This window comes from Balaenoptera musculus, chromosome 10 (genome assembly GCF_009873245.2).
Source record: "Balaenoptera musculus isolate JJ_BM4_2016_0621 chromosome 10, mBalMus1.pri.v3, whole genome shotgun sequence".
Classification (NCBI taxonomy): domain Eukaryota; kingdom Metazoa; phylum Chordata; class Mammalia; order Artiodactyla; family Balaenopteridae; genus Balaenoptera; species Balaenoptera musculus.
The window spans coordinates 101,863,483-101,882,629 of record NC_045794.1 but is presented as its reverse complement, the minus strand read 5'-3'; the positions used below and the strand labels follow the sequence as shown (position 1 = coordinate 101,882,629).

The 19,147-nt window shown below is 61.6% G+C and overlaps 1 protein-coding gene across 3 annotated transcripts in view; it reads right to left on the bottom strand.

Moving 5' to 3' along the window:
- Positions 1–833: 833 nt before the first annotated feature.
- Positions 834–19,147, bottom strand: part of TBC1D22A (TBC1 domain family member 22A) — a 323,227-nt gene continuing 304,913 nt past the window's right edge. For all 3 annotated transcript variants that reach the window (XM_036865801.1, XM_036865804.1, XM_036865803.1), the window contains one exon: positions 834–2,737. In XM_036865801.1, the coding sequence (XP_036721696.1) occupies positions 2,609–2,737 (129 nt within the window). In that variant the 3' untranslated portion in view covers positions 834–2,608. The remainder of the gene's footprint in view (positions 2,738–19,147) is intronic.

The window sequence follows — 19,147 nt, the reverse complement described above, 5'->3', positions numbered from 1 at the left end:
CATCTCCCGCCTCCTGACTGTGGCGAGGGGCGTGGGCAGCGTGTCTCCACCCTGCGGCCTCGAGCCGGCACCGGGGGTCTGCAAGGGTCCGCCCAGCTCGACGCAGGCTCGTGCGGGGAGGAGAGGTAAACAGACCCCCGCCCCCCGGGGGGCTCCAGCCCACCCATGGGGACGGAACCTCATCCCAAGACGGCAGAGAGCAAAGTGCTGCCCTGTGGGGCCCCCAGCGGGGGTGAAGGGCGGACATGGGGTGCCCAGAGGAGGACAGAGCACCACGAAAGCAGCCCTGAGAAACCGGGGCTCACGGGGCCTTGCTTCACCAATCACTGGGAGGATGGGGGCTGGTTGAGGAGGGGGCTGGACACCCCGGGCCGGGGGGCAGGGCGGATGGGCGTGTCCTGGGTCCTAGGCGTGGGTAGAGTGGGCCCCAGACCCGGTGCCTGCCCCAAGTCGACGTCTGACCGACCGCGGCCAGCTGGGGAGGCCCCCCCCGTCCCGGGCCCGCCTGGATCCTGACCCCCAGCCGGTGCAGCCTGGGCTTGGGGTTCAGCTCGAGTCTGAGTCTGGCCCGCCTGCACCTTCAGCTCCCTGCGAGGCCCTGATGGGCTTCAGCAAGACTGTGGGTGCTGCACCCAACGCCAGGCCTGGCACGCCGCAGACGGCCTGTATGGAAAGGCCCAGAACTCGGACTGTCCAGCGGCTGCTGTAGGGCTGGGCCAGTGCCCGTGGCTCTCAGCTCTCACCCGACCTCGGACCAGACAGCCAAGTGTGACCCAGCACCAGGCCAGGGCACCCTGTTCCTTCAGGAGAGCCCCTGAATCAAAGACCAAGGCTGGATTTTCATTGCATCTTTATTCCGTGTTTCACACATTGTATTCCAGACAGAACAGCCTCTAATCACTTCAGACTGATTGGCTCAGGCTCCAAGGACCCCGTCAACACCCCCACCCTGCATTCAGTTCCAGGTTCACATACACATGGAAACACGCTCAGGGCCTCATTGAACTTCGTAGATGCTTCCTATTTGAAAAAACAATTGCCTCCAGGGGACATCTTCTGTGTCCCCAACATTTGGGCTGCACAGACTACCCGAGCCACGGTGGGCAGTGCCCGGGGTCTAAGCAGGACGGGCCTTCGTGGAACTGGACGCCCGGCAGGAAAGCAGCAGCGGGCCGGGGGCCTTGCGCGGGGAGGAACCCCTGATGCCAGGGTGGGGGGCAGGGACCGGCCAGTCGGGGTGCTCTCCATCTGCTCTGTGGCAAGCAGGGCCCTCCGCTGATTTGGGGGCTTCTGACATTTGCACAGTATTTCGTGCTGATTTCCACGCACACGTAACGAGCCGAAAATAAGGAACGCACACACCACACACGTGCATCTGTGTCTGATCCTCGGCTGCACAGCCTCCGGGCAGCCGCCTGGCACCTGAGCTGTGCAGAGACGGGTGGTGGCGGGGCTGCCCCGGGAGGGCTGGCAGGTGGTGGGAAGAGATGCCTGCGCATGGATGAAAGCCTGGGGCAGAGGTCAGGAGCCTGTCTCCTGTGTGGCTGTGGCTCTGGCCTAGAGCTCCACGGGGGTATCCACGTCACCACGGGCGACATGCCCGTGACAGGTGCTCTCTGGCCGGGGCAGGCAATGTGGGGGAAGCAGGACGGGCCCCAGCAGAGCCCAGGGCAGGGCGGGTCTGCCACCTTCTGCAGCTGGGCTCACGGCCCCAGTGACCAACACACAGCAGCAGCGATCAGGTCCACAACACACCCGGAGACGCAGCGAGCGGAGGGGCCCGGGCCACTCGGCCCCCGCGGTGTGGGTGCAGGTGCAGGAGCGTCCGGACCCACCTATCCAGGTGGCCCAGGCGAGCGAGGCTGTGGCTGGAGCCTGAGCGTCCGCCCGACGCCCCGCACCACCCGGCGCAAGGGCTCCCGCCCGCGCAGGCTCCTTGACAGACCAGCCGGGGCGGTTCTCTGTTTCCAGAGGTCACAGATGGAAAATAAGGCCATTTCTCGAGGCCGCGCTCTGCTCCCAGCTGCCGCAGCCGGAGCCTCCCCGGGCTCGCCGCCTGCCTTCCAGCCACGTTTAAGCCAAGGGAGCAAGTACGCGGCAACGTTAACGTGACGAAGTTACAGAAATCCGGCTGGCTGTCAGAGGCCTGGGAGAGCACAGAGACTTCATAGGTCAGTGCAACGTTTCACTTATGACTTTGTCTACGTTTTATTCTCTTCCGCGCAACAGAATAGAACGTTTACATTTCCAAGTAGGTAAGGAGATGGCGGCCACCTCCCTCTGCCCCCGGCACCCGGACAGCAGGCCACTCGGAGACGGTCTGCCTCTCAGGCCGCCCCGGCTGGGGGCTCCACGAGGTGGGCGCTTGGCAAGGATGCTCCAGGGTCGGGAGAGGGGGACGCCCGGCCCCTCTCTGGCCCCGCGTGGCCGGGGACCCTCCCTGGCTCTCTTTGGTGTCTCAGAAAACAGAGGCCGCCAGCCCTCGCCAGGCCCTGGACCACGTCCCGGCCAGCCGCTCCAGCAAGGCCTCTCCTTGGCCGTGGCCTTCAGCCAGCCGGCAGCGGGGTGTGCTGCCCGGGGCGGGCGAGGCCACGGCGGCGGGCCCGGCTCATTTCTTGTAGTGACTGGGGGCGTCCGCGAAGACAAACTTGAGGCGGTAGGCCTCGGCCAGCAGCAGGCTGACGTCCCCGTCGCCCCAGTGGGCTGTGGGCAGGTTCTGGAGGAAGAGTAGCAGCTCCTGGGGGGAGAGAGAGCCTGGGTCAGACGGGGCAGCCAGCTGTGTCGGGGTGGGGGCCCCCACGGGAGGAGCCCTGAGGAAGCACACAGGCCCACAGCGGGGTGAGCCGGGGGGGGCCGCCCAGCCCCCGAGAATCGTGTCCCCTCCCAGCTTGAGCCCGAGGGCCCCACGCCCTGCAGCCAGGAGGAAGCCCCCCGGGAGGCTCCCAGGCCTGCTGGGACGCGGAGGGCAGCGCCGGCAGCGCGACACAACCGGGCCGCACGCACGCCCCCGGCCTCCCAGCACTCTGGGGCTCAGGGCCATCCGGGTGGGGATGCCCAGAGCCCAGCCGCAGGGGGGCCCTCGGGGCTCAGACCCAGAAGCCAGGCCTGGGCTCAGGTGCTGGCTGTGCTGCCTCCCGGCTGGTGGGCCAGCCGCTGACCACCTCGGGGCCCCAGGTTCCCCATCGAGACGAGGGCCCCAGCTCCCATCGGGGCCACCAGTGCCTGGCGCTCGGCGATGCGGGGGCCTGTACCAGGCCTGCTGTCCTCACGACGCCCCTCCCAGCGCACGGCCCTCTCCCCACTCCCCAGTGGAGAGCCACGCGTCGGGACTCTCCGCCAGTGCGGCTTCCCTGTTGCTGCTTTTCCGTCCTCGGTCCCATTTCCTTTCGCATTTTGGACACTTTCTGGGGGCCTTTAAATTGAATTCATGGAGCAAACTTCACTGGCAGAACGTCCCCGGGGACGTATCAACATCAATCTGCTGTCTTTCTCCATTAGATGCAACTTACACGGATGCCAGTCCAATTCTGAGCAGGTCGTAAATAAATACCTTTGGTTTTATTTTTAATCCACTTCGCTTCATATTATCATGACCTCGCTACTTGCAAGGTGAGAAGCAATACCCTCCCATTGCGGTAACTCAGCAACTCTACTGCACACTCAATTTCAGAATCTAATTTAGTCCCCCAGGTTCAGTGGACGGAGAGAGAATAGAAATGCCCGGTGGTCCGCAGCCTGCAATGTTAAAGAAGGAAAAATCTGTCCGGGTGACCTTTACGAGAGGCAGGGGACACAGCCGAACACGCCCTTAAATGCAGATTTCTTTTTTTAAAAGGCCCGTCTTATTTACGAGCTAGGCAGTGACACCTCCGACCTGGGAGCCACGGCACATCTATTAGCCACATCATTCGGGAAAAGGGCCATCGGTCACGATGCTGTCACTGGGTCACACCCCAGGGGACCCGCCATCCCCTGCGATGGTGGCAGGGAGGGCCCGGTCCAGCAGCCCGCGAGGGCAATTCCGTTTTTAATCTTAAGTTCTCTGTAAACAGTGCTGCGACCACGTCTGCAGAATAAAAGTTAAAGGAAGGTTTGCTCACAACACTGAGGTTGTGAGGAATCAAAGACAAGTCGCGTCCCCGTGGTTCTTTTCTTCCCACATCCACAAGATGCCACCACGGCAACAAAGCCACGGCCCGGGGCATCCCGCCCCCTCCATTGGCCTGTGTCATCGTGCCCTCCCACGCTGGTACGTGCTGTCCACGGTGGCCGGGAGGGACCGTAGCGATGGTGCCGTCCCCACCGCGCAGCCTGGAGGCCTGCTGTTCTCAACCCCCAGCAAGGTCACGGTCACCCCGGAGTCTGGAGGCCCGCAGCACCCGGCCCCGCAGAGGGCAGAGGCCCCGAATCCCGGGTTGCCCGGGGTCTCAGTATGACGAGCGGTTTGACTGTCCTCTGGACACTCTGGATGTCACCTCGCGAGCATGTGGATCGTGGCTGGTGGTCCCTTTTACCAGGAAGTCCGCTGCGGAGGCCCCGCCCGCACCACCCCAGCCACAGGTAGCCCTGCAGGCGTCGTCGTGCGGGTGACGGCAGTGGGGGAGAGCGGGGGGCAGGGTGAAGGGCGGGGCCCTGGGCTGGGCTGTTGCCGGGGACATCTTTTCCACAGGGTCTTTCCCGCTCTGACTTTTGCCTCTGGGTAGGTTCCAAGAGGTGAGCCTTCCAACGTTAAACAGCAAATAATGTTTATGGCTTTGGGGACTTCTTGCCAAAACAGTTTCATTTTTCCAGAGAGAGGAATTACGTTACCATCTGCAAAGTATGATTCTCTCTATCTCTTTTGTCCCTCCCAGGAAGGACGAAATGGTGACACAGTGGCGTCCAGGAAGGTGGGCAGGGGGTCCCCTCTCAGGGCCCCAGGTTCTCTGTCTGGTTGGCCCCCTGCAGAGGCTCCCGTGAGCCCAGCAGTAAGGCCACAGCCAGACACAGAGGAGGCGGGTCCAAGCCCAGCACACCCCCACCACGACCCCACAGAACCCTGGAGGCACATCCTTGGTGTCCTCACCTACGTCATGGGGTGATTGTCTCCTCTGTGACATCAACAGCTCCACGTGTGTTCCCATGTCCCCAGCATGAAGCACACAGCACGCGGTGCCGACCTGTGAACAGTCGCTAGGGCACAGTCGGCTAAAGGCACACACACTTGTAAAGGAAGCTGAACGCGGGGCTCAAATCCAGCCCTGCACCACTCAGCCGTGCCGGTCTCCTGGCTCTCTGTGCCTCGGTTTCCTCATCTGTAAATGGGGACAATAACGCGCCTCCCTCTCTGGGTTGTTAATTTGTGCAAAGTGCTCCCAACAGCGCCAGAATATAAAAAGCACAGGATAAGTGTCACCTGCTGCTTCTATTATTCAATTAGTCTTAAATAACTGTTCGCGGTGGTGGTGATCGTCACGGCAGCAGTAGTGGCGTTTGTGCCGAATAAATTCCTATCCGTGGGAAACGCCAGGGAGTTTGGCAAACAAGCTCAAGACGAAACGGCATCCTCCCTTGACAGCTCAGAGGAGGCAGCGCCGGCATCTTGAGGAAGGAAACACGCCACACGTGTCGACCTACGGGCTGTGGCTAGGACCCCGACCAGGGAGCCGCGTGGGACCCTTTTGAGGGGACTTCAAGGAGCGCCTGTGGACTGGATCGTCCAGTTCCGACGTCGGATACAAAAGGCACTACGTGTCATCAAAACGGCCCCAAATAGTCAATTACGGGAAGAGCAGCTCTGGGTGCAAGGCAGACAGGTCCCCTCACTCCACCTGCCTCTGCGTCAGGGCACACGTGCCATCACACGGCCAGCTCTGCCCTCGGGGGCCAGACGAAGGGTTACGAGGCGAACAACGCTCAGCCCTGCGCAGGGGTCCAACCAGGCGTCACTGGCGGGCGGCTCTCGACGTGGCCCCCCGTCTGTCCCCCCACTATGGGGGTCTCGGTGGAGATGTGGGTAGATGACACTCCAGATCTCAGATACTTGGTCTGAACAAAAGTCTGCGAAATGTTTCGTAACTTTAATATCGATCACAGGTTGAAAGATAACGTTATAGAAATACTTGGTTAAATAAAATATTAATCTCGCTGGTTTTCCCCTTTCTGCGAGGCTCCCAGAAGCCCTCCCTCGTGGCGGGCGTTCCTCTCCAGCGGACAGCGCTGCTCTGATTACACCCAACACAGCCCCCCTGCTCCGGGGCAGCAGCCGCGACGGTGCCGACCACGCCCCCTTCTGCGGACCCTCGGGCACAGGACTCACCCCAAGGCTCCCAGGTCAAGGCCAGCTCCGCGCATGTGGCAGAGCACACCGAGGCCAGGAGTTTACAGCCTGGCCACGCGCAGAGACCAGTGGATTAATCATGACGGGGCTGAAGGCCCAGTTGCGAACTCTGATTATTTTCTCCCCTTAACTGAGAAGAAGAAACAGTAACCCTGCGCTGACATGGGCAGGTGACAGGCCTAATTGGTTTAATTCACTTCTCCACCACGTTCTGACAGTCAATTTGTGCAGCTCGGCCAGCAAACCTGCCGCTGGGGAGCCCCGACCGGCCGTGGAAAGGTGGCCCTGGGTGCCACCTGGGGTGGCCGTGGGGACACGCAGGCTGGGGTGGGCAAGGCTGGGGCCTCAGGCATTTCTCCCACATCCTCAGCCTTGCAGGCAAGGAGACCGAGGCGGGGGAGGCAGGAAGCCTGGCCCAGGGCCTAGGTGGCTCGGCGCCTGTGCAGCAGGTGGGTCTGTCCCCGCAAGGCTGGGTGACGTCAGAGCGCAGGCGGCTGGGAACTCTGGAAGCCAAGGCTGCGTCTGCCGGGCGGGGGCAGTGACAGGAGTGACCTCCAGGCCAGGAGGGTGCGAGGGGCAGTGAATCAGCCATGCTCAGTGCAGGAGTGGCCCTGTGGTCCATCATTTCCACGTCACCATCATCCCACTGACACCCGGCAGGCGCTGGGGGCGTCACCGCCTCAGAGGTGCCGGGCAGCTCCTGCCAGGGCTGTGCTGAGGACCTGAGGACCCAGCGCACACAAGCTCAGTAGGACGCCCGGCACACGGGAGCTGCCACCATGGCCGCCACCACCCTCGTTGTGGTCGTGATCGTGGCCGTGGCTCCGGCTACCAGGACCTCAGACGACGGGAGTGGTGGTCACACAAAGCGGCCGCAGCTGGAATCTGCACGGCACCTTGCGCCCGGGCCTGCCCTCTGTGGGCGGATGTGCTGGTCTGGGCCCACGTGGCCAGCCTACCGCCCCCCTGCCCACCCGGGCGAGTCTCCAGGGACCACGCACTCCAAAGATCAAAGGTCACGGTCCAGGCCCAAACCCAGTGCCCGGCAGCCGGTGCAAGGCCAGGTCATTTGTATTCCTGCCTGTGCAGGGGCTGCTGGGGCTTGAATCCACATTCAACATAAAATACCTGTTCTTGGTCAGTACATGTGTAAAAGGGAAGAAAAAAAGGAGCCGAGATTAAATTACGCTGAAGCGGGTTTGCGGCGACTGCCAGCAGCGCTGACAGCAGCGGGTTACCGGGCAATTCTGATGGTTCGGGGGCTCCTGGCCGGGCCTCCCCGGGCACCCCCGGGGGTGGGGGACGGGGCGGGCACGGCGCCCTGAGCTGGGAAGCTGGCGTGCATCTGGCACATGGTCCTGGAGTCATGCGTGACCGTCCAGCCCGCCGCTCTCTCCTTTCTGCGCCTCCACCCACTGTCTGCTCCCTCGGCCAGGACCTTCCCGTCGGCGCGGGGAGACGAGATCCTGCCCTGGGCCACACGACGGGGTCTGCAGGAGCAGGCCGGGCTCTGTCCCCTGCGTGGCTACGGCTGCTACAGGCAAGGGCATGCTACAGGCAAGGACAAACATGAACCTCGGGGGTCACCACTCAGAGAAGGTCCCAGGGCCGTCCCTCGAGTCAGTGGTCAACCATGAACTGCCCTGGGCCCAGAGTTCACTTTGTGCCAAGCACCAGGCCACACGCTGACCTTCTGACCAATCCCGGGGCTCCCCCCGTCCCCCCCATGTCTATGACCAATCCCGGGGCTCCCTCCCTTCCCCCCGCCCCGTGTCTACAACCAATCCCGGGGCTCCCACCCCTCCTCCCCGTATCTACGACCAATCCCGGGGCTCCCACTCCTCTTCCCCGTGTCTACGACCAATCCCGGGGCTCCCACACACCCCACCTGGGAAAGAGGAATCTGGGACCCCAGGAATCTTAGTGACCGTTCAGTTCACGCCTGGCGCTGGGAGGGCTGCTTCCCCCAGGGCTACCGTCCTGAGCCCTGAACCTGACCTCTGCAAGACCCTGCCTCTCTGAGAGGCCACGTGCTCAGAGGGGGCTGCCCCCCTTAAATGTGCCCCCCTGCTCTCCCCCCAACACTTAAAGGACGCCTCCTTGGGACCCGGCAGCCCTGGGCTGGAGGTCAGACAGCCGAGGCTCTGACCTGGTCCCTCCTCCTAGAGCTGAGAGCTGACCAGAGGATAAGGCCTCGGGAAGCCCCCCGGGTGGGCAGGTGGAAGCTGGGCGCAGGGCTATGATGCTACAAAGGCCCTGTCCCGCTCCACTGGCACAACCCCCCCCGCACCAGCCACGGCCCCAGGAGGGGCCCAGAGGCCCTGGTATGAAAATTACCTATGAAAAGTTCACCCTTATTTCCCTTATTTTTAACTTATCACACTCGATGCCCTTTAGCCAGGAGATCAAAGAATACAGAACTCAACCTGACGCTCAGCAGACGTGAAGGCGGCCCTGCAAAGGTCAGTCCGCCCGGCTCGCGGCTCCTCCCAGGCGGATGCTCGCTCGGGGGCCCGACTCGCCACGTCCACTCCTGCGTCCCCACCAGATTCGGACCCCGGCGTCCAGGAAGACAGAACCCCTGCTGTCTCGGGGGGCGGGGAGAGGGGGGGAGGCTCAGGCCCTAACGCCTTCCGGGAGGGGCTGGGCAGCTGGAGGCCATCAGGGCCGTGCTGGGCCCCCTGGGGCTGCTTCCTGCCTCCCTCCCTCTCTCTGCCCTCCCAGATGGTCCTGTGACAGCTGATTCCTTTGACAATCCAGTTATTAGTTTGAAAATCTTGTCAAGTTCTGGACCAAACCAGGGCTAAAAATAGAAGGACAGTGACAGCTGGCTGGGATGGACAGCCAGCTGCCAGGCTGACCCACTGGCTGGTGACAGCCCTCCATAAGGTAGGATATGGAAGGTGACACCGCAGAGAGCGATCTTCTGAGGACTCTGGGAGGTGCGCTTTCCTTGCAATTAACTTCATATTTCTTTGTCAAAAAAGGGATTCTAAAGAGAAAACACCTTTGGGTACTGAAAACACAAGCTTGACATGAGCGCCCCAATCGAGCGAGCTCCGCGCTTCATGCGCACGGCTGAGAGGCGTTTGATCAGCACACAGAGGATATTTAAAATCCTGGCACGGCAGTTAGAGCCAGCTCCATCCCGCAGGGACCTCTCCGCTTCGCGGGCTGGAGGACCGGGCGGCTGGTCGCAGACGGGGTGCAATGGAGAGATGGAGATGCCGTCCATGGAGGCCCCTCGAGAACGCCCGGTCGGGAAGGACATCTACTTAGGGGGGAGAGGTCCCAGGCCCATGTTTACCTACACGCAGCAGAGACGCCCCTTCCAAACGGGCAGAGGGAAGGCGCCGTGCAGAAGGCTTGGGAGCCTGGAGGTGGCGCCAGCTGTTACCCCCCCCCCCCCCGAGAAATCAGAGGAGGGGTCACGAGAGGGAAGGCGGGGGGGCGGGGACTGCTGCGGGCTGCCGTCTGAACCCGCCCCCCAGCCCTGGGGGTGCTGCCTGCACAGGCTAGCGGCAGCTCCCACAGCTTCCCACGTCCCCGGGGGCTACCCTGCCAGGCTCTGGGGTAGGGACGGCGTCGGCCCGGCGGTGCAGCCCACGTGGCTCCCCACATGTGGCCCTCTCCCCATGTCCAGTGTCCCCCCAGTGCCGATCCTCCCTACTGACCCCCCCTTCCTGAAACCCCCTTGCCCCACCTTGCCTGCAGATCACCGTCCATGCCCCCGGCCACCCTGCCAGTCTCCTTGGTGAACCCTCCCCCTGCCAGGCCTCTCAGGGCGGGCGGCCGCCCTCCCTGGAGCCAGGGTCACCTGCACCCGTGTCCCCACGCCCCCAGCTGTCCCTGAACCCCATCCTTGCATGTCCTGTGGCTGCCTGCACCCCTCTGCACTTGTAAGCCGCTCGCCATCACACGACCACGTAAGGGCTCCCAAACTAAACATGTCCCCTCCCTCCCCCTCCCTCCACAGACGGGGGCACACAGCCCGCACACATGGTGCCCTCGCCACGGCAGTAAGACCCCTGCTCCCAGGACTGAGCCCTCCCTCCCGGGTCCAGCCCACCCCGGCTCCCCGGGCCCTCCTACCCTGCCTCACTCGCACCCCAGCCCAGCCCACCACCACCCTTTGGTGGATGACCGCGGGGCCCCCTGGTTTCCCAGCCCACCCCCCAATCCATCACCAGCACGGCCGCAACACCGGCTTCGTCTTGAAAAGGAAAACCGTCCCCCAGCGACCCTGCTCTCCGCAAGCCACCGAACAGCTGGCGCTGGTGCTGGGCCTACAGCCCAGACCTGCAGGCTAGGGTCCCCGGGGCTTGGCTCTGGTCGGCTCCAAGCCCACCCAGGCCGCTCTCCCCTTGAGAGGCACCAACATTCAGCTCCTCCTCCAAGGGTGTCCCATGGTGCGCCCCACGACTGTCAGGTCCCGCGTGCACCCCGAGAGCCCATCCCCGGCCACCCGACCTGAGCGCCGAGATGTGCTGCAGGCCGGCCCAGGGCCCCTGGGGGAGGGGGGCATCTTCCTTCCCGAGAAAGGCCCTAAAGGAGACATTTATCTCCAGGGTCTACAGACGGTGACTCCCACACTCCTCAGAGGAAGGTAACAGAGCCCCGGGTTCTGGAACAGGGCGCCCTCCACAGTGCCCGGCATGCAGTCACAACTGGCAGATGCCCGAGGAGACAGGAAAAGGCCACCCGGCAAGCCGGGGCTGACGGTGGGACAGGGGACAACAGGGTCCCATGAGGTGGGCTGCCTCAGGGCCAGCCTGATGGGGACGCTTGGGGCCCCGACCACTCTTCAGCCTGCCCCGAAACAGCCAGGGGGCCCAGAAGGAGCCCCGGGGCCGGCCAGTGGAGACACTGCTCTTCCCTTTTGCAAGTGGCTGCGCTCAGAGAGACAGACCACTGGGAAAGCCACCACATGGTGGCCTTACGGCTCCCACGAGCTCAGGGTCCTCCTAAACCCCAGGGAGGTGGGGGCCTTCCAGGAAGCCCACTGGAGACCACCAAGACCTCCAGGCACACCCCCTCGGTGACCTCCCCCAGTCCCCAGGAAGGCTCTCAGCCCAGATGACAGCTGAGACACGAGCCCTTCGCCCACCGGGGAGAGAGGCCGCCAGCAGGGCCATGGCTGGACCCACGGAACCAGCATGTTCCATGACCGTGATCCACACTCGCAGAGGCTGCACCCGGACCGCCGGTAGTATCGACTTGCAGCAGAGCTGGTTTCACAGACTCACCAGCAAAATGATATTTTCTTTGTCATACACATTGTAAAGCTGATTAAATTTCCCGAGCTGTCCAAGTATGTTCTCACATTGATTTTCCCGCTGCCCGGGAGGCCAGGAGGGAAAATGCGCAGCGTGGCTCAGCCCGCAAGGCCTGCTTTCATGCCAGCGCGTGCTGGGGCCACCCTGTGAGATGTGGGGAGAGCGCCCAGGACCACGGGGGCGTGAGAGCACCGCGCGTGCACACAATCGCCTCTGAGGGTGGCAAGTGGACTCAAAGCCACCCGGGCCCTCCTGGTGGGCTCCTGGGAGGGGCCTGGAGGCACGAAAGGGGCATTTTACATGGATAACAGCCCTTTACCAGACACGTTTTGCAAATATTTCCCCCCACTCTGTGCTCTGTCTTCTCACGCCCTTGACACTGTCCTTTGCAGAGCAGCAGATTTCATCTGAGTAAGTCCACCTTACCAGGATCGCGTCTTTGGTGTTGTAGCTAAAAAGGCATCACCGTGTCCACGGCCACCCAGGTTGTCTCCTAGGTCGACTTCCAGCAGTTTCGTAAGTTCTGTGTCTTACATGTGGGTCTGTGATCCACGCTGGGTTCGTCTAGCGAAGGTGGCAGGTCTGTGTCTGGACTCAGCTTTCCGCACGGGGACGGCCAGCTGTTCCAGCACCCCGTGCTGAGCGGCCACCTCTGCTCCGTCGTGTTGCCTTTGCCCCCTCGTCAAAGGCCCGCTGACTACGTTTACGGGGCCTATTTCCGGGCTCTCTGTTACGTTCCAGTGATCTGCGTGTCTCTTCTTTCGCCACACACCCTGCGACCACACCCTCCCTCACCTGGCCTTTGAACACGCTTCGCTGAAACCCTTTGGGGAGTTTGGGTTTTTGGAGTCTTTTTGGGCACGAGCCACCCGTTTTCGCTGTATGGCCCTGTAATAAACCTTTCTTCACTCCACACGCCGCCGTCTCGGTTTGTCTGGCCTCACTGCGCGTCGGGCGCACGAACCTGCGTTGGGTAACATCTTGATGTCTGCAGCCTCACGGTCCATCAGGGTGCTGGGCAGCGGCACCCTCCATCTTTGCTCTTCGCCAATATTGTCTGGACAATCTGGGTCTTTTGCCTCCTTCCTATAAGTTTTAGAATCAGTTTGCCAACAATCCAATAACTTGCTGAGACGTTTATAGACTTTTGAAACTTTGAACAAGTGAATTCACAGCGACCTGGGGCAGGTGAGGGCCTCCCTGCTAGGTGTCCCCCGGCTCAGGCCCTGTGTGAAGGGCCCAGCAGTCACCTGGTGGCGTCAGTGACGACGCTGGCCCCTCGGCAGAGGGACCACACCTCCCCAGCCCGCCCAAGCCACCCTTCGGCAGGGGGCGTGAGTGGAGGCTCTGGGGCCAGGCCACCCGTGCCAACCGCCGGCGCTGCCCTCACTAGGGGGTGAGCTGGGTGCCTCACCCGCCCCAGCTGTAAATAGGATGACGACAGCGCTGACCTCGTGGTGCTGCTGGGAGAACGAGGCAAATGCACAGAGCCCACGGCTGGTGTGCGCCTACAACGTCCGCGCCCCTTCCCCCGCAGTTCCCTTACAACCCCCCCCCCCCGTCTACACAGCGGGGCTTCGGCTGCACCAAACGCTCCGTCCCCCTGACTCCAAGGCCCAGGATCTCAACCACTGAAGTCGTGTCTGGGCACCCGCACGCGTCCCCCTGCAGTGACCTGGTTGACAGCGACACCTGTGCGCTCCAGAGTTCGCGGGAGCTGAGCGTGTAGGGGACCGTGTGCCAGTCGGGCCACGTCCACGGGACCAAGAAGGAGGTCCCGAGGAGGGGCACTGGCCGGTGGGCACGAGGCTCCCCTGCACCTGCGTCTCACCTTCCTGGGGGCCCCTCCCGGCTGCCGTCACATCCTGAGCCCCCCAGCGGTGCCTGGAAGGTGGGGCTGGTGGGCCCTGGGTGAGCAGAAGCTGCCTTACTCCGCCCTTCACCCCCCCACCCCCCGCTTTGCCTTTATGCTGCAGGCAAAAGGGCCTTTTCCCCTCGGGAGAAGGGGAAAGAACCTTCTAGGATGAGTAGACAAACTCCGGGAGAGGAACTCTGGGGTCACAAATGTCCCCTTACAGCTCACTTACAATGCGCAGCTCCACCGAGGGCCTCTGGCAGCCCTGGTGCGAAGCTCTGACCTACGGAAAGAGACAGAAGCCCCGAAAGGAGACAGAAGCCCCGGCTCAGGAAGGTTGCGGGGAGGGGGAGGGATGGGGATTGGGCGGCTCGGGCTCTTTTTCTACGAAAGAAGCCAAAGGCAGTGATATTTTAGAACACCCTTACCCTGGATGTTGGCGTAAGGTTTGCGCCTCCCACCCCTCCAAGCACACGATGCCCTGAGACCCTCCGTCCAGGGGCACCTGGCCTGACCCGGAGTGATGGGGCAAGGGCCTCGGAAACCTCCGACTAAAGGGCCGACTCTGGCGGGAGGCCGGGGAGGCCGCGGAGCAGGACACACGTGAGGGGAGGAGGACGCGTCGGGGCAGTGAGCCGCGAGGCTCTCCCGTGTCTCCTGGATGCCGAGGCCCCCGCGCCTCCTCCCGGTCTCTGCCAGGCCCCAGGGACCGAGCCCTGGGCAGGTTCCTCCAGGCAGGGCCCTTCCTGCGTGTGCAGGTCCAGAACGCGCAGCAGAGAGCACGCGGGGCCGAGGGGACCCTGCAGACAGGGTGGCCGGGAAGGGACCCCAGGCTCCCCAGGCCCAGCTCTGTTATTCAAGCCCCTGCTTCCCAGACACTGGGCGCTGCGTAAACATCCCTCCAGGGGGACACTGTCCACTGAGCTACAGGACAAGTGCCCCGACGGTGAGGTTTAAAATGCAAGCTTCTTCCTGGAAACTGTTCAAAACTAATGAACTAGATGCACGGCAGGGCTTTTGCCTCCTGATTCCAGTAAGACCCGGGCTGTAAATCGCCCGGCGTTAGGACACTTTCCTTTTGTTTTCAGGAATGTTAAAGGGTCACCGTCAAGTACTCTGGACCTGAGATTTACGGACTTTTAGGGGCAAAAGTGTCTCTTCAGTCTTCATCAATTCAGAAAGGTGTTTAAAAAGGAGATTCTCCTCCACCCCCTACCCTCATCTGCTCCACCAAGGGTCTCAGCGACAGAAGGACACTGCTGGGCTGAAGCTGGGACTGGGGGTGGGGAAAGAGTTGGCTCCCAGGTCCTGTTCCACTGGCATGGCCCCCTCCCTAGGATACAGAGGCAGAATTTCCAGGAGAGGCCCTCCCGGAGGCCAAGGCTTCGGTTCGGGTGTTCTCTTTCCAGAGCTACATTCTGGGGAGATGTGTGGCTCCTTATGATGTCTCCACAGCGTGGTCACCCTCAGGGCCTTTATATGATTTTACCATGTGACTCAGTTCCTTGAGGGCAAAGGCTCGGACAGACTAGGCCCAGCAGGCCTCCGGAACTTCACCGTGCTCGACTGACAGCATCAGGGCATGTGTCCAAGTAAATGTTGAGTGGAGGGTAGATGGGAAGATGGATGGATGGATGGATGGGTGGGTGGATGGGTGGGCAGATGGGTGGGTGGGTGGGTGGATGGATGGATGGATGGATGGATGGATCAGTGGGTGAGTGGATAAATGGGTGGATGGATGCAGGGACAGGTAGGAGGATGGACAGACAAAAAAGTAAACAAAACAACATCTGGGATGGTCCTGAAAGTAGGCTGTGGCTCTAACCTTCCCACCGGAAGCCAGCTAGTCCCACGAGCAGCCAACCTCAGCCTGAGCCTGTGGGGCCACAGCTGTACCAGATTCCGTACGTGCTCCCAGCGCCTGGCAGAGGGCCTAGCACACAGGAGGCTTATGTTCCATTAGCACCATTACTGATCAAACTGATGCATAAAAATGCGAACACATTCTGTGCCAGATAACCATTTCATAGAACAGAAATTTCAGTCGCATTCATGTTTTATCCAGTTGAGTGCTACTTGGAAACTAGTGGAATCTGACACATAAACTATAATCTTTAAACTAAATTATTAGCCAAGTTGATCCCTTCCCTTCCTTTCCTGCCTCCCTCTCTCCCTCCCTCCCCAGGAAAACACAGCACAAAAAAATAATCTAATACTAAATACTAATACTAATCCAATACTAATCCAATCCCCAATACTAAACGTGGCCAACAAAGGAAAAACCTACACCTTGAACGAGGTGTTTGGTACAAACCTCTCAGCCCCATTTCTTCTTGCAGAATCGTGGTGCCTGCGATTGGGCAGGCGGGTTGGGGTGTGGCTGGGAGCCCAGGTATGGAGTTGGACTGCCCTGGGCTCTGGTCAGCTGTGTGACCCTGGGCGGTCCATCTCTGAACCCCAGATATAGGGACAACCCCGCCCTCTGGCAGAGCTCTTTCAAGGATTAAAATGTTACACGTAAAGAGCACAGCGAGCTCTGCAAAAGACACACGAAACACGGGGCAGCCCTTAGGAGGGCTGGGATCTGGGCCTCTCACTGGGGAGAGCAGGACGGTGAGGACAGGGGACCTGACCAAGGCCCTAACCCCGGCCGTGGAGGCTGAATCCCAGGCCCCCTCCAGCTAGCGCCCACTCAGGGCCGCCTGCTGGCTGGTAGTTGGGAGAAGCATGTGTTTTTTTTGGGGGGGGGCCAAGTTCTCATAGGACCGACCACCACCTCGGCACCAAGAACCACGTGGCAAGTGGCCCACCACAGCCCAGGCCCAGGGCAGCAACACCAAAGCGTCCAGGACCACCCCCAGGGCCACCACGTCCGGCTGCCGGGCTGCAGGTGGAGGGCAGGCCGGGCAGGGGCAGCTCCCCAGGGCCTGGCCGGCTGCCACGCCAGGGAAGCTTCCAGGTAAACAGCCCGCTTCCTGAACCGCCCCACGTGACCCGGGAGACCTAGCTTAAAACAGGTGGAGCCAACTGGCCACCAGGAAAGAAGAGACAGTTCCACACACACACTCAGCGCCTGTGCGATCTGATTATTTCCACTGATTTCTAAATACATGCAGCTCAACTTCTGCTCACAATTATGTCCACTGCTCCCAAGGAGGAGAAATCGCCTAAAGAGTCGCTGGGCTTCACTGGGGGCGCTGTGGCTGCTCCTCACGCCCTGTCTCCAGCGTGACAGAGGTGTCACCTAACGATGCGGGGGGAGGGCGTGCAGAACCACACTGGTATTTAAGAGTGCGACTCTAACCAAGGGCGACCATGTCACAGGAGGCGTCACGCTGTTTGACTCTGCGACACGTTCACAGGCTGGCGTGCACGTCCCAGCAGGAATGAGGTTTATTCCAACGGGATTATTCGGAGACATAAACCCAGCATTGGGGGCTCCCCTGGTGGCGCAGTGGTTAAGAATCCGCCTGCCAGTGCAGGGGACATGGGTTCGAGCCCTGGTCCGGGAAGATCCCACATGCTGCGGAGCAACTAAGCCTGTGCGCCACAACTACTGAGCCTGAGCTCTAGAGCCCGTGAGCCACAACTACTAAACCTGCGCCCTAGAGCCTGCGAGCCACGACTACTGAGCCCATGAGCCACAACTACTGAGCCTGTGTGCCGCAACTACTGAGCCCGTGCGCCTAGAGCCCAGCGCTCTGCAACAAGAAAAGCCACCGCAAAGAGAAACCTGTGCATGGCAACGAAGAGTAGCCCCCGCTCACCGCAACTAGAGAAAGCCTGCGTGCAGCAACGATTACCCAACACAGCCAAAAATAAAAATAAATTAAATTAAAAACAAAAACAAAACCAGCACCAAGAGCCAAGCCTCTCCCCCGCAGCAACGCCTGAGTACAAACATGCACGTCGGCTACGGCAGCACCAGTGCAGGCCCACGGCAAGCACTGACCCCCGGACAGGAAGTGGCCGAGACCAGATGAGGGAGTCTGCAGACAGGGGCTGGCCCGTCGCCCTGAGACCCCTGGGGAAGGTGGCTTCACACCTGTCCCCGTGGGTCACCCTCCGCACGGCCCCTATCGGGACCCCTTGGGAGCACAGTCTGAAAGCTCCCTGCGGAGAACAAGAAGGGTGGCAACCCCGGTATGACAGCGATGAAGGAGCTGGGGTCCTCCAGGGCACCTCAGTGCCTGGGCGACGTGGGTCCCAGGCACGTACCCCGGATAGGGTGTGTGGGACATGTGGCCGCACGTGGTACCATGCCAGTGCCAACTGTATCCTCTGAGATGCTCCAATCGGCAACCTCCGCTCCGGCCCCCCCCCGCCCCGTAGCAGTTACGCCGGGGGGAGTGGCCTTTGGAGGCCTGAGTCCTGGTTCCTAATCGGTCACTGATGAGCCCAGGGGTGACTCAGTGTGGACACACAGCAGTGAAACACACGAGGTCAACTTCTGGCAAAGGCTCGGTGTGGGACTCATGAGGGTCTTTCCAGGCCAAGGGGCCCAAATCCAGGCTGGGCCACCAGGGGGGACGGCCACAGCCTCCAGGGCCGGCCGCACGTGGGTTCTAGGCTCCTGCCGAACAGGCAGCTGGGACACACACAGCTGTCCACTGACACCCCGAGGAGGCCCCCCAAGGACGTGCCAGCCTGGACGGGAAGAGGAGGCACCTGCTGGAGCCCTCACCCCCGAAGGGACGACGTGCCAAGCAGGGCCCCGGGGGAGCGGGGGGGGGGCACTGCAGACACACGGTTCTCGCAGCTTCTCCAGGAAAACACACCCACGTCACGCCCAGATGCAGGTACCCGCGGTCCGCTGCCTGACCCACTGCCATGCAAGGCCGAGGGCATGTGGGGTGGGGCGTGTGTCCTCAGCCGGAACACACAAAGCACACAGAGAGCAGTGGGCGGGGCCCAGTGCCTCCACTGTCACTTTCACAGGCTGTAACTCTGGGCGTTCTCCTTCAGGAAGGGTCGGGGGGCCTGGGGGGACCCTGAGATGCTCTACCTTCCCAACTCCTTGACTAAGATAGCGGGACTCAGAACTACAGGGGACTAGGAATCCTTTAGGTGACAGTGACACCAGCGATGAGTCTCCACGAGCACCTGTGCTCCCCCTGCATCCGTGACAATCCTGAGAGCGGGTGCTGGTCCCCATCCCTCAGAGGAAGACGCTGAACCCCACACAGGGACACACTCTGGTCTCGGCTGTGAGGTTCGCCGGGGGCTGGAGGTGCTCAGCAGGGTGGGGTCCCTGCTTCGGGCGCAGAGAGTGAGGCTGGGGACGGGGGCAGCGTAGCTCCCACAGACAGAGCCCCAGGAAAGCCTGCCCCAGCAGAGAAAGAAAGATGGGGGGCATGGTGGGGTCCTCAGCTCCCTGACAAGAGGCAGCAGGTGTCCCGTCTGCCTGCTGCGAGGGGCGCGCGGAAGGGCGGGAGGCCGGGTGTCCGCAAAGCTCCCGCATCCCGTCCAGCTGGACCCTCCACCCACGCCGGCCCAGCTGAGGATCAGACACGCTAAATAAGAGAAGAGCAAATATTGTTTCTTTGCATGAGGAATTACAAGATCAATGCAACTTCTTCTGTGTGCTATATCTCAAAAAACAAACACCCCGAAATTGAATTAAGAAATCCTATCGTGTTTGCCCTGAAAATCCTCAAACTAATTAGGGTAACAAAATGAACGTTCTGTACAGATCAA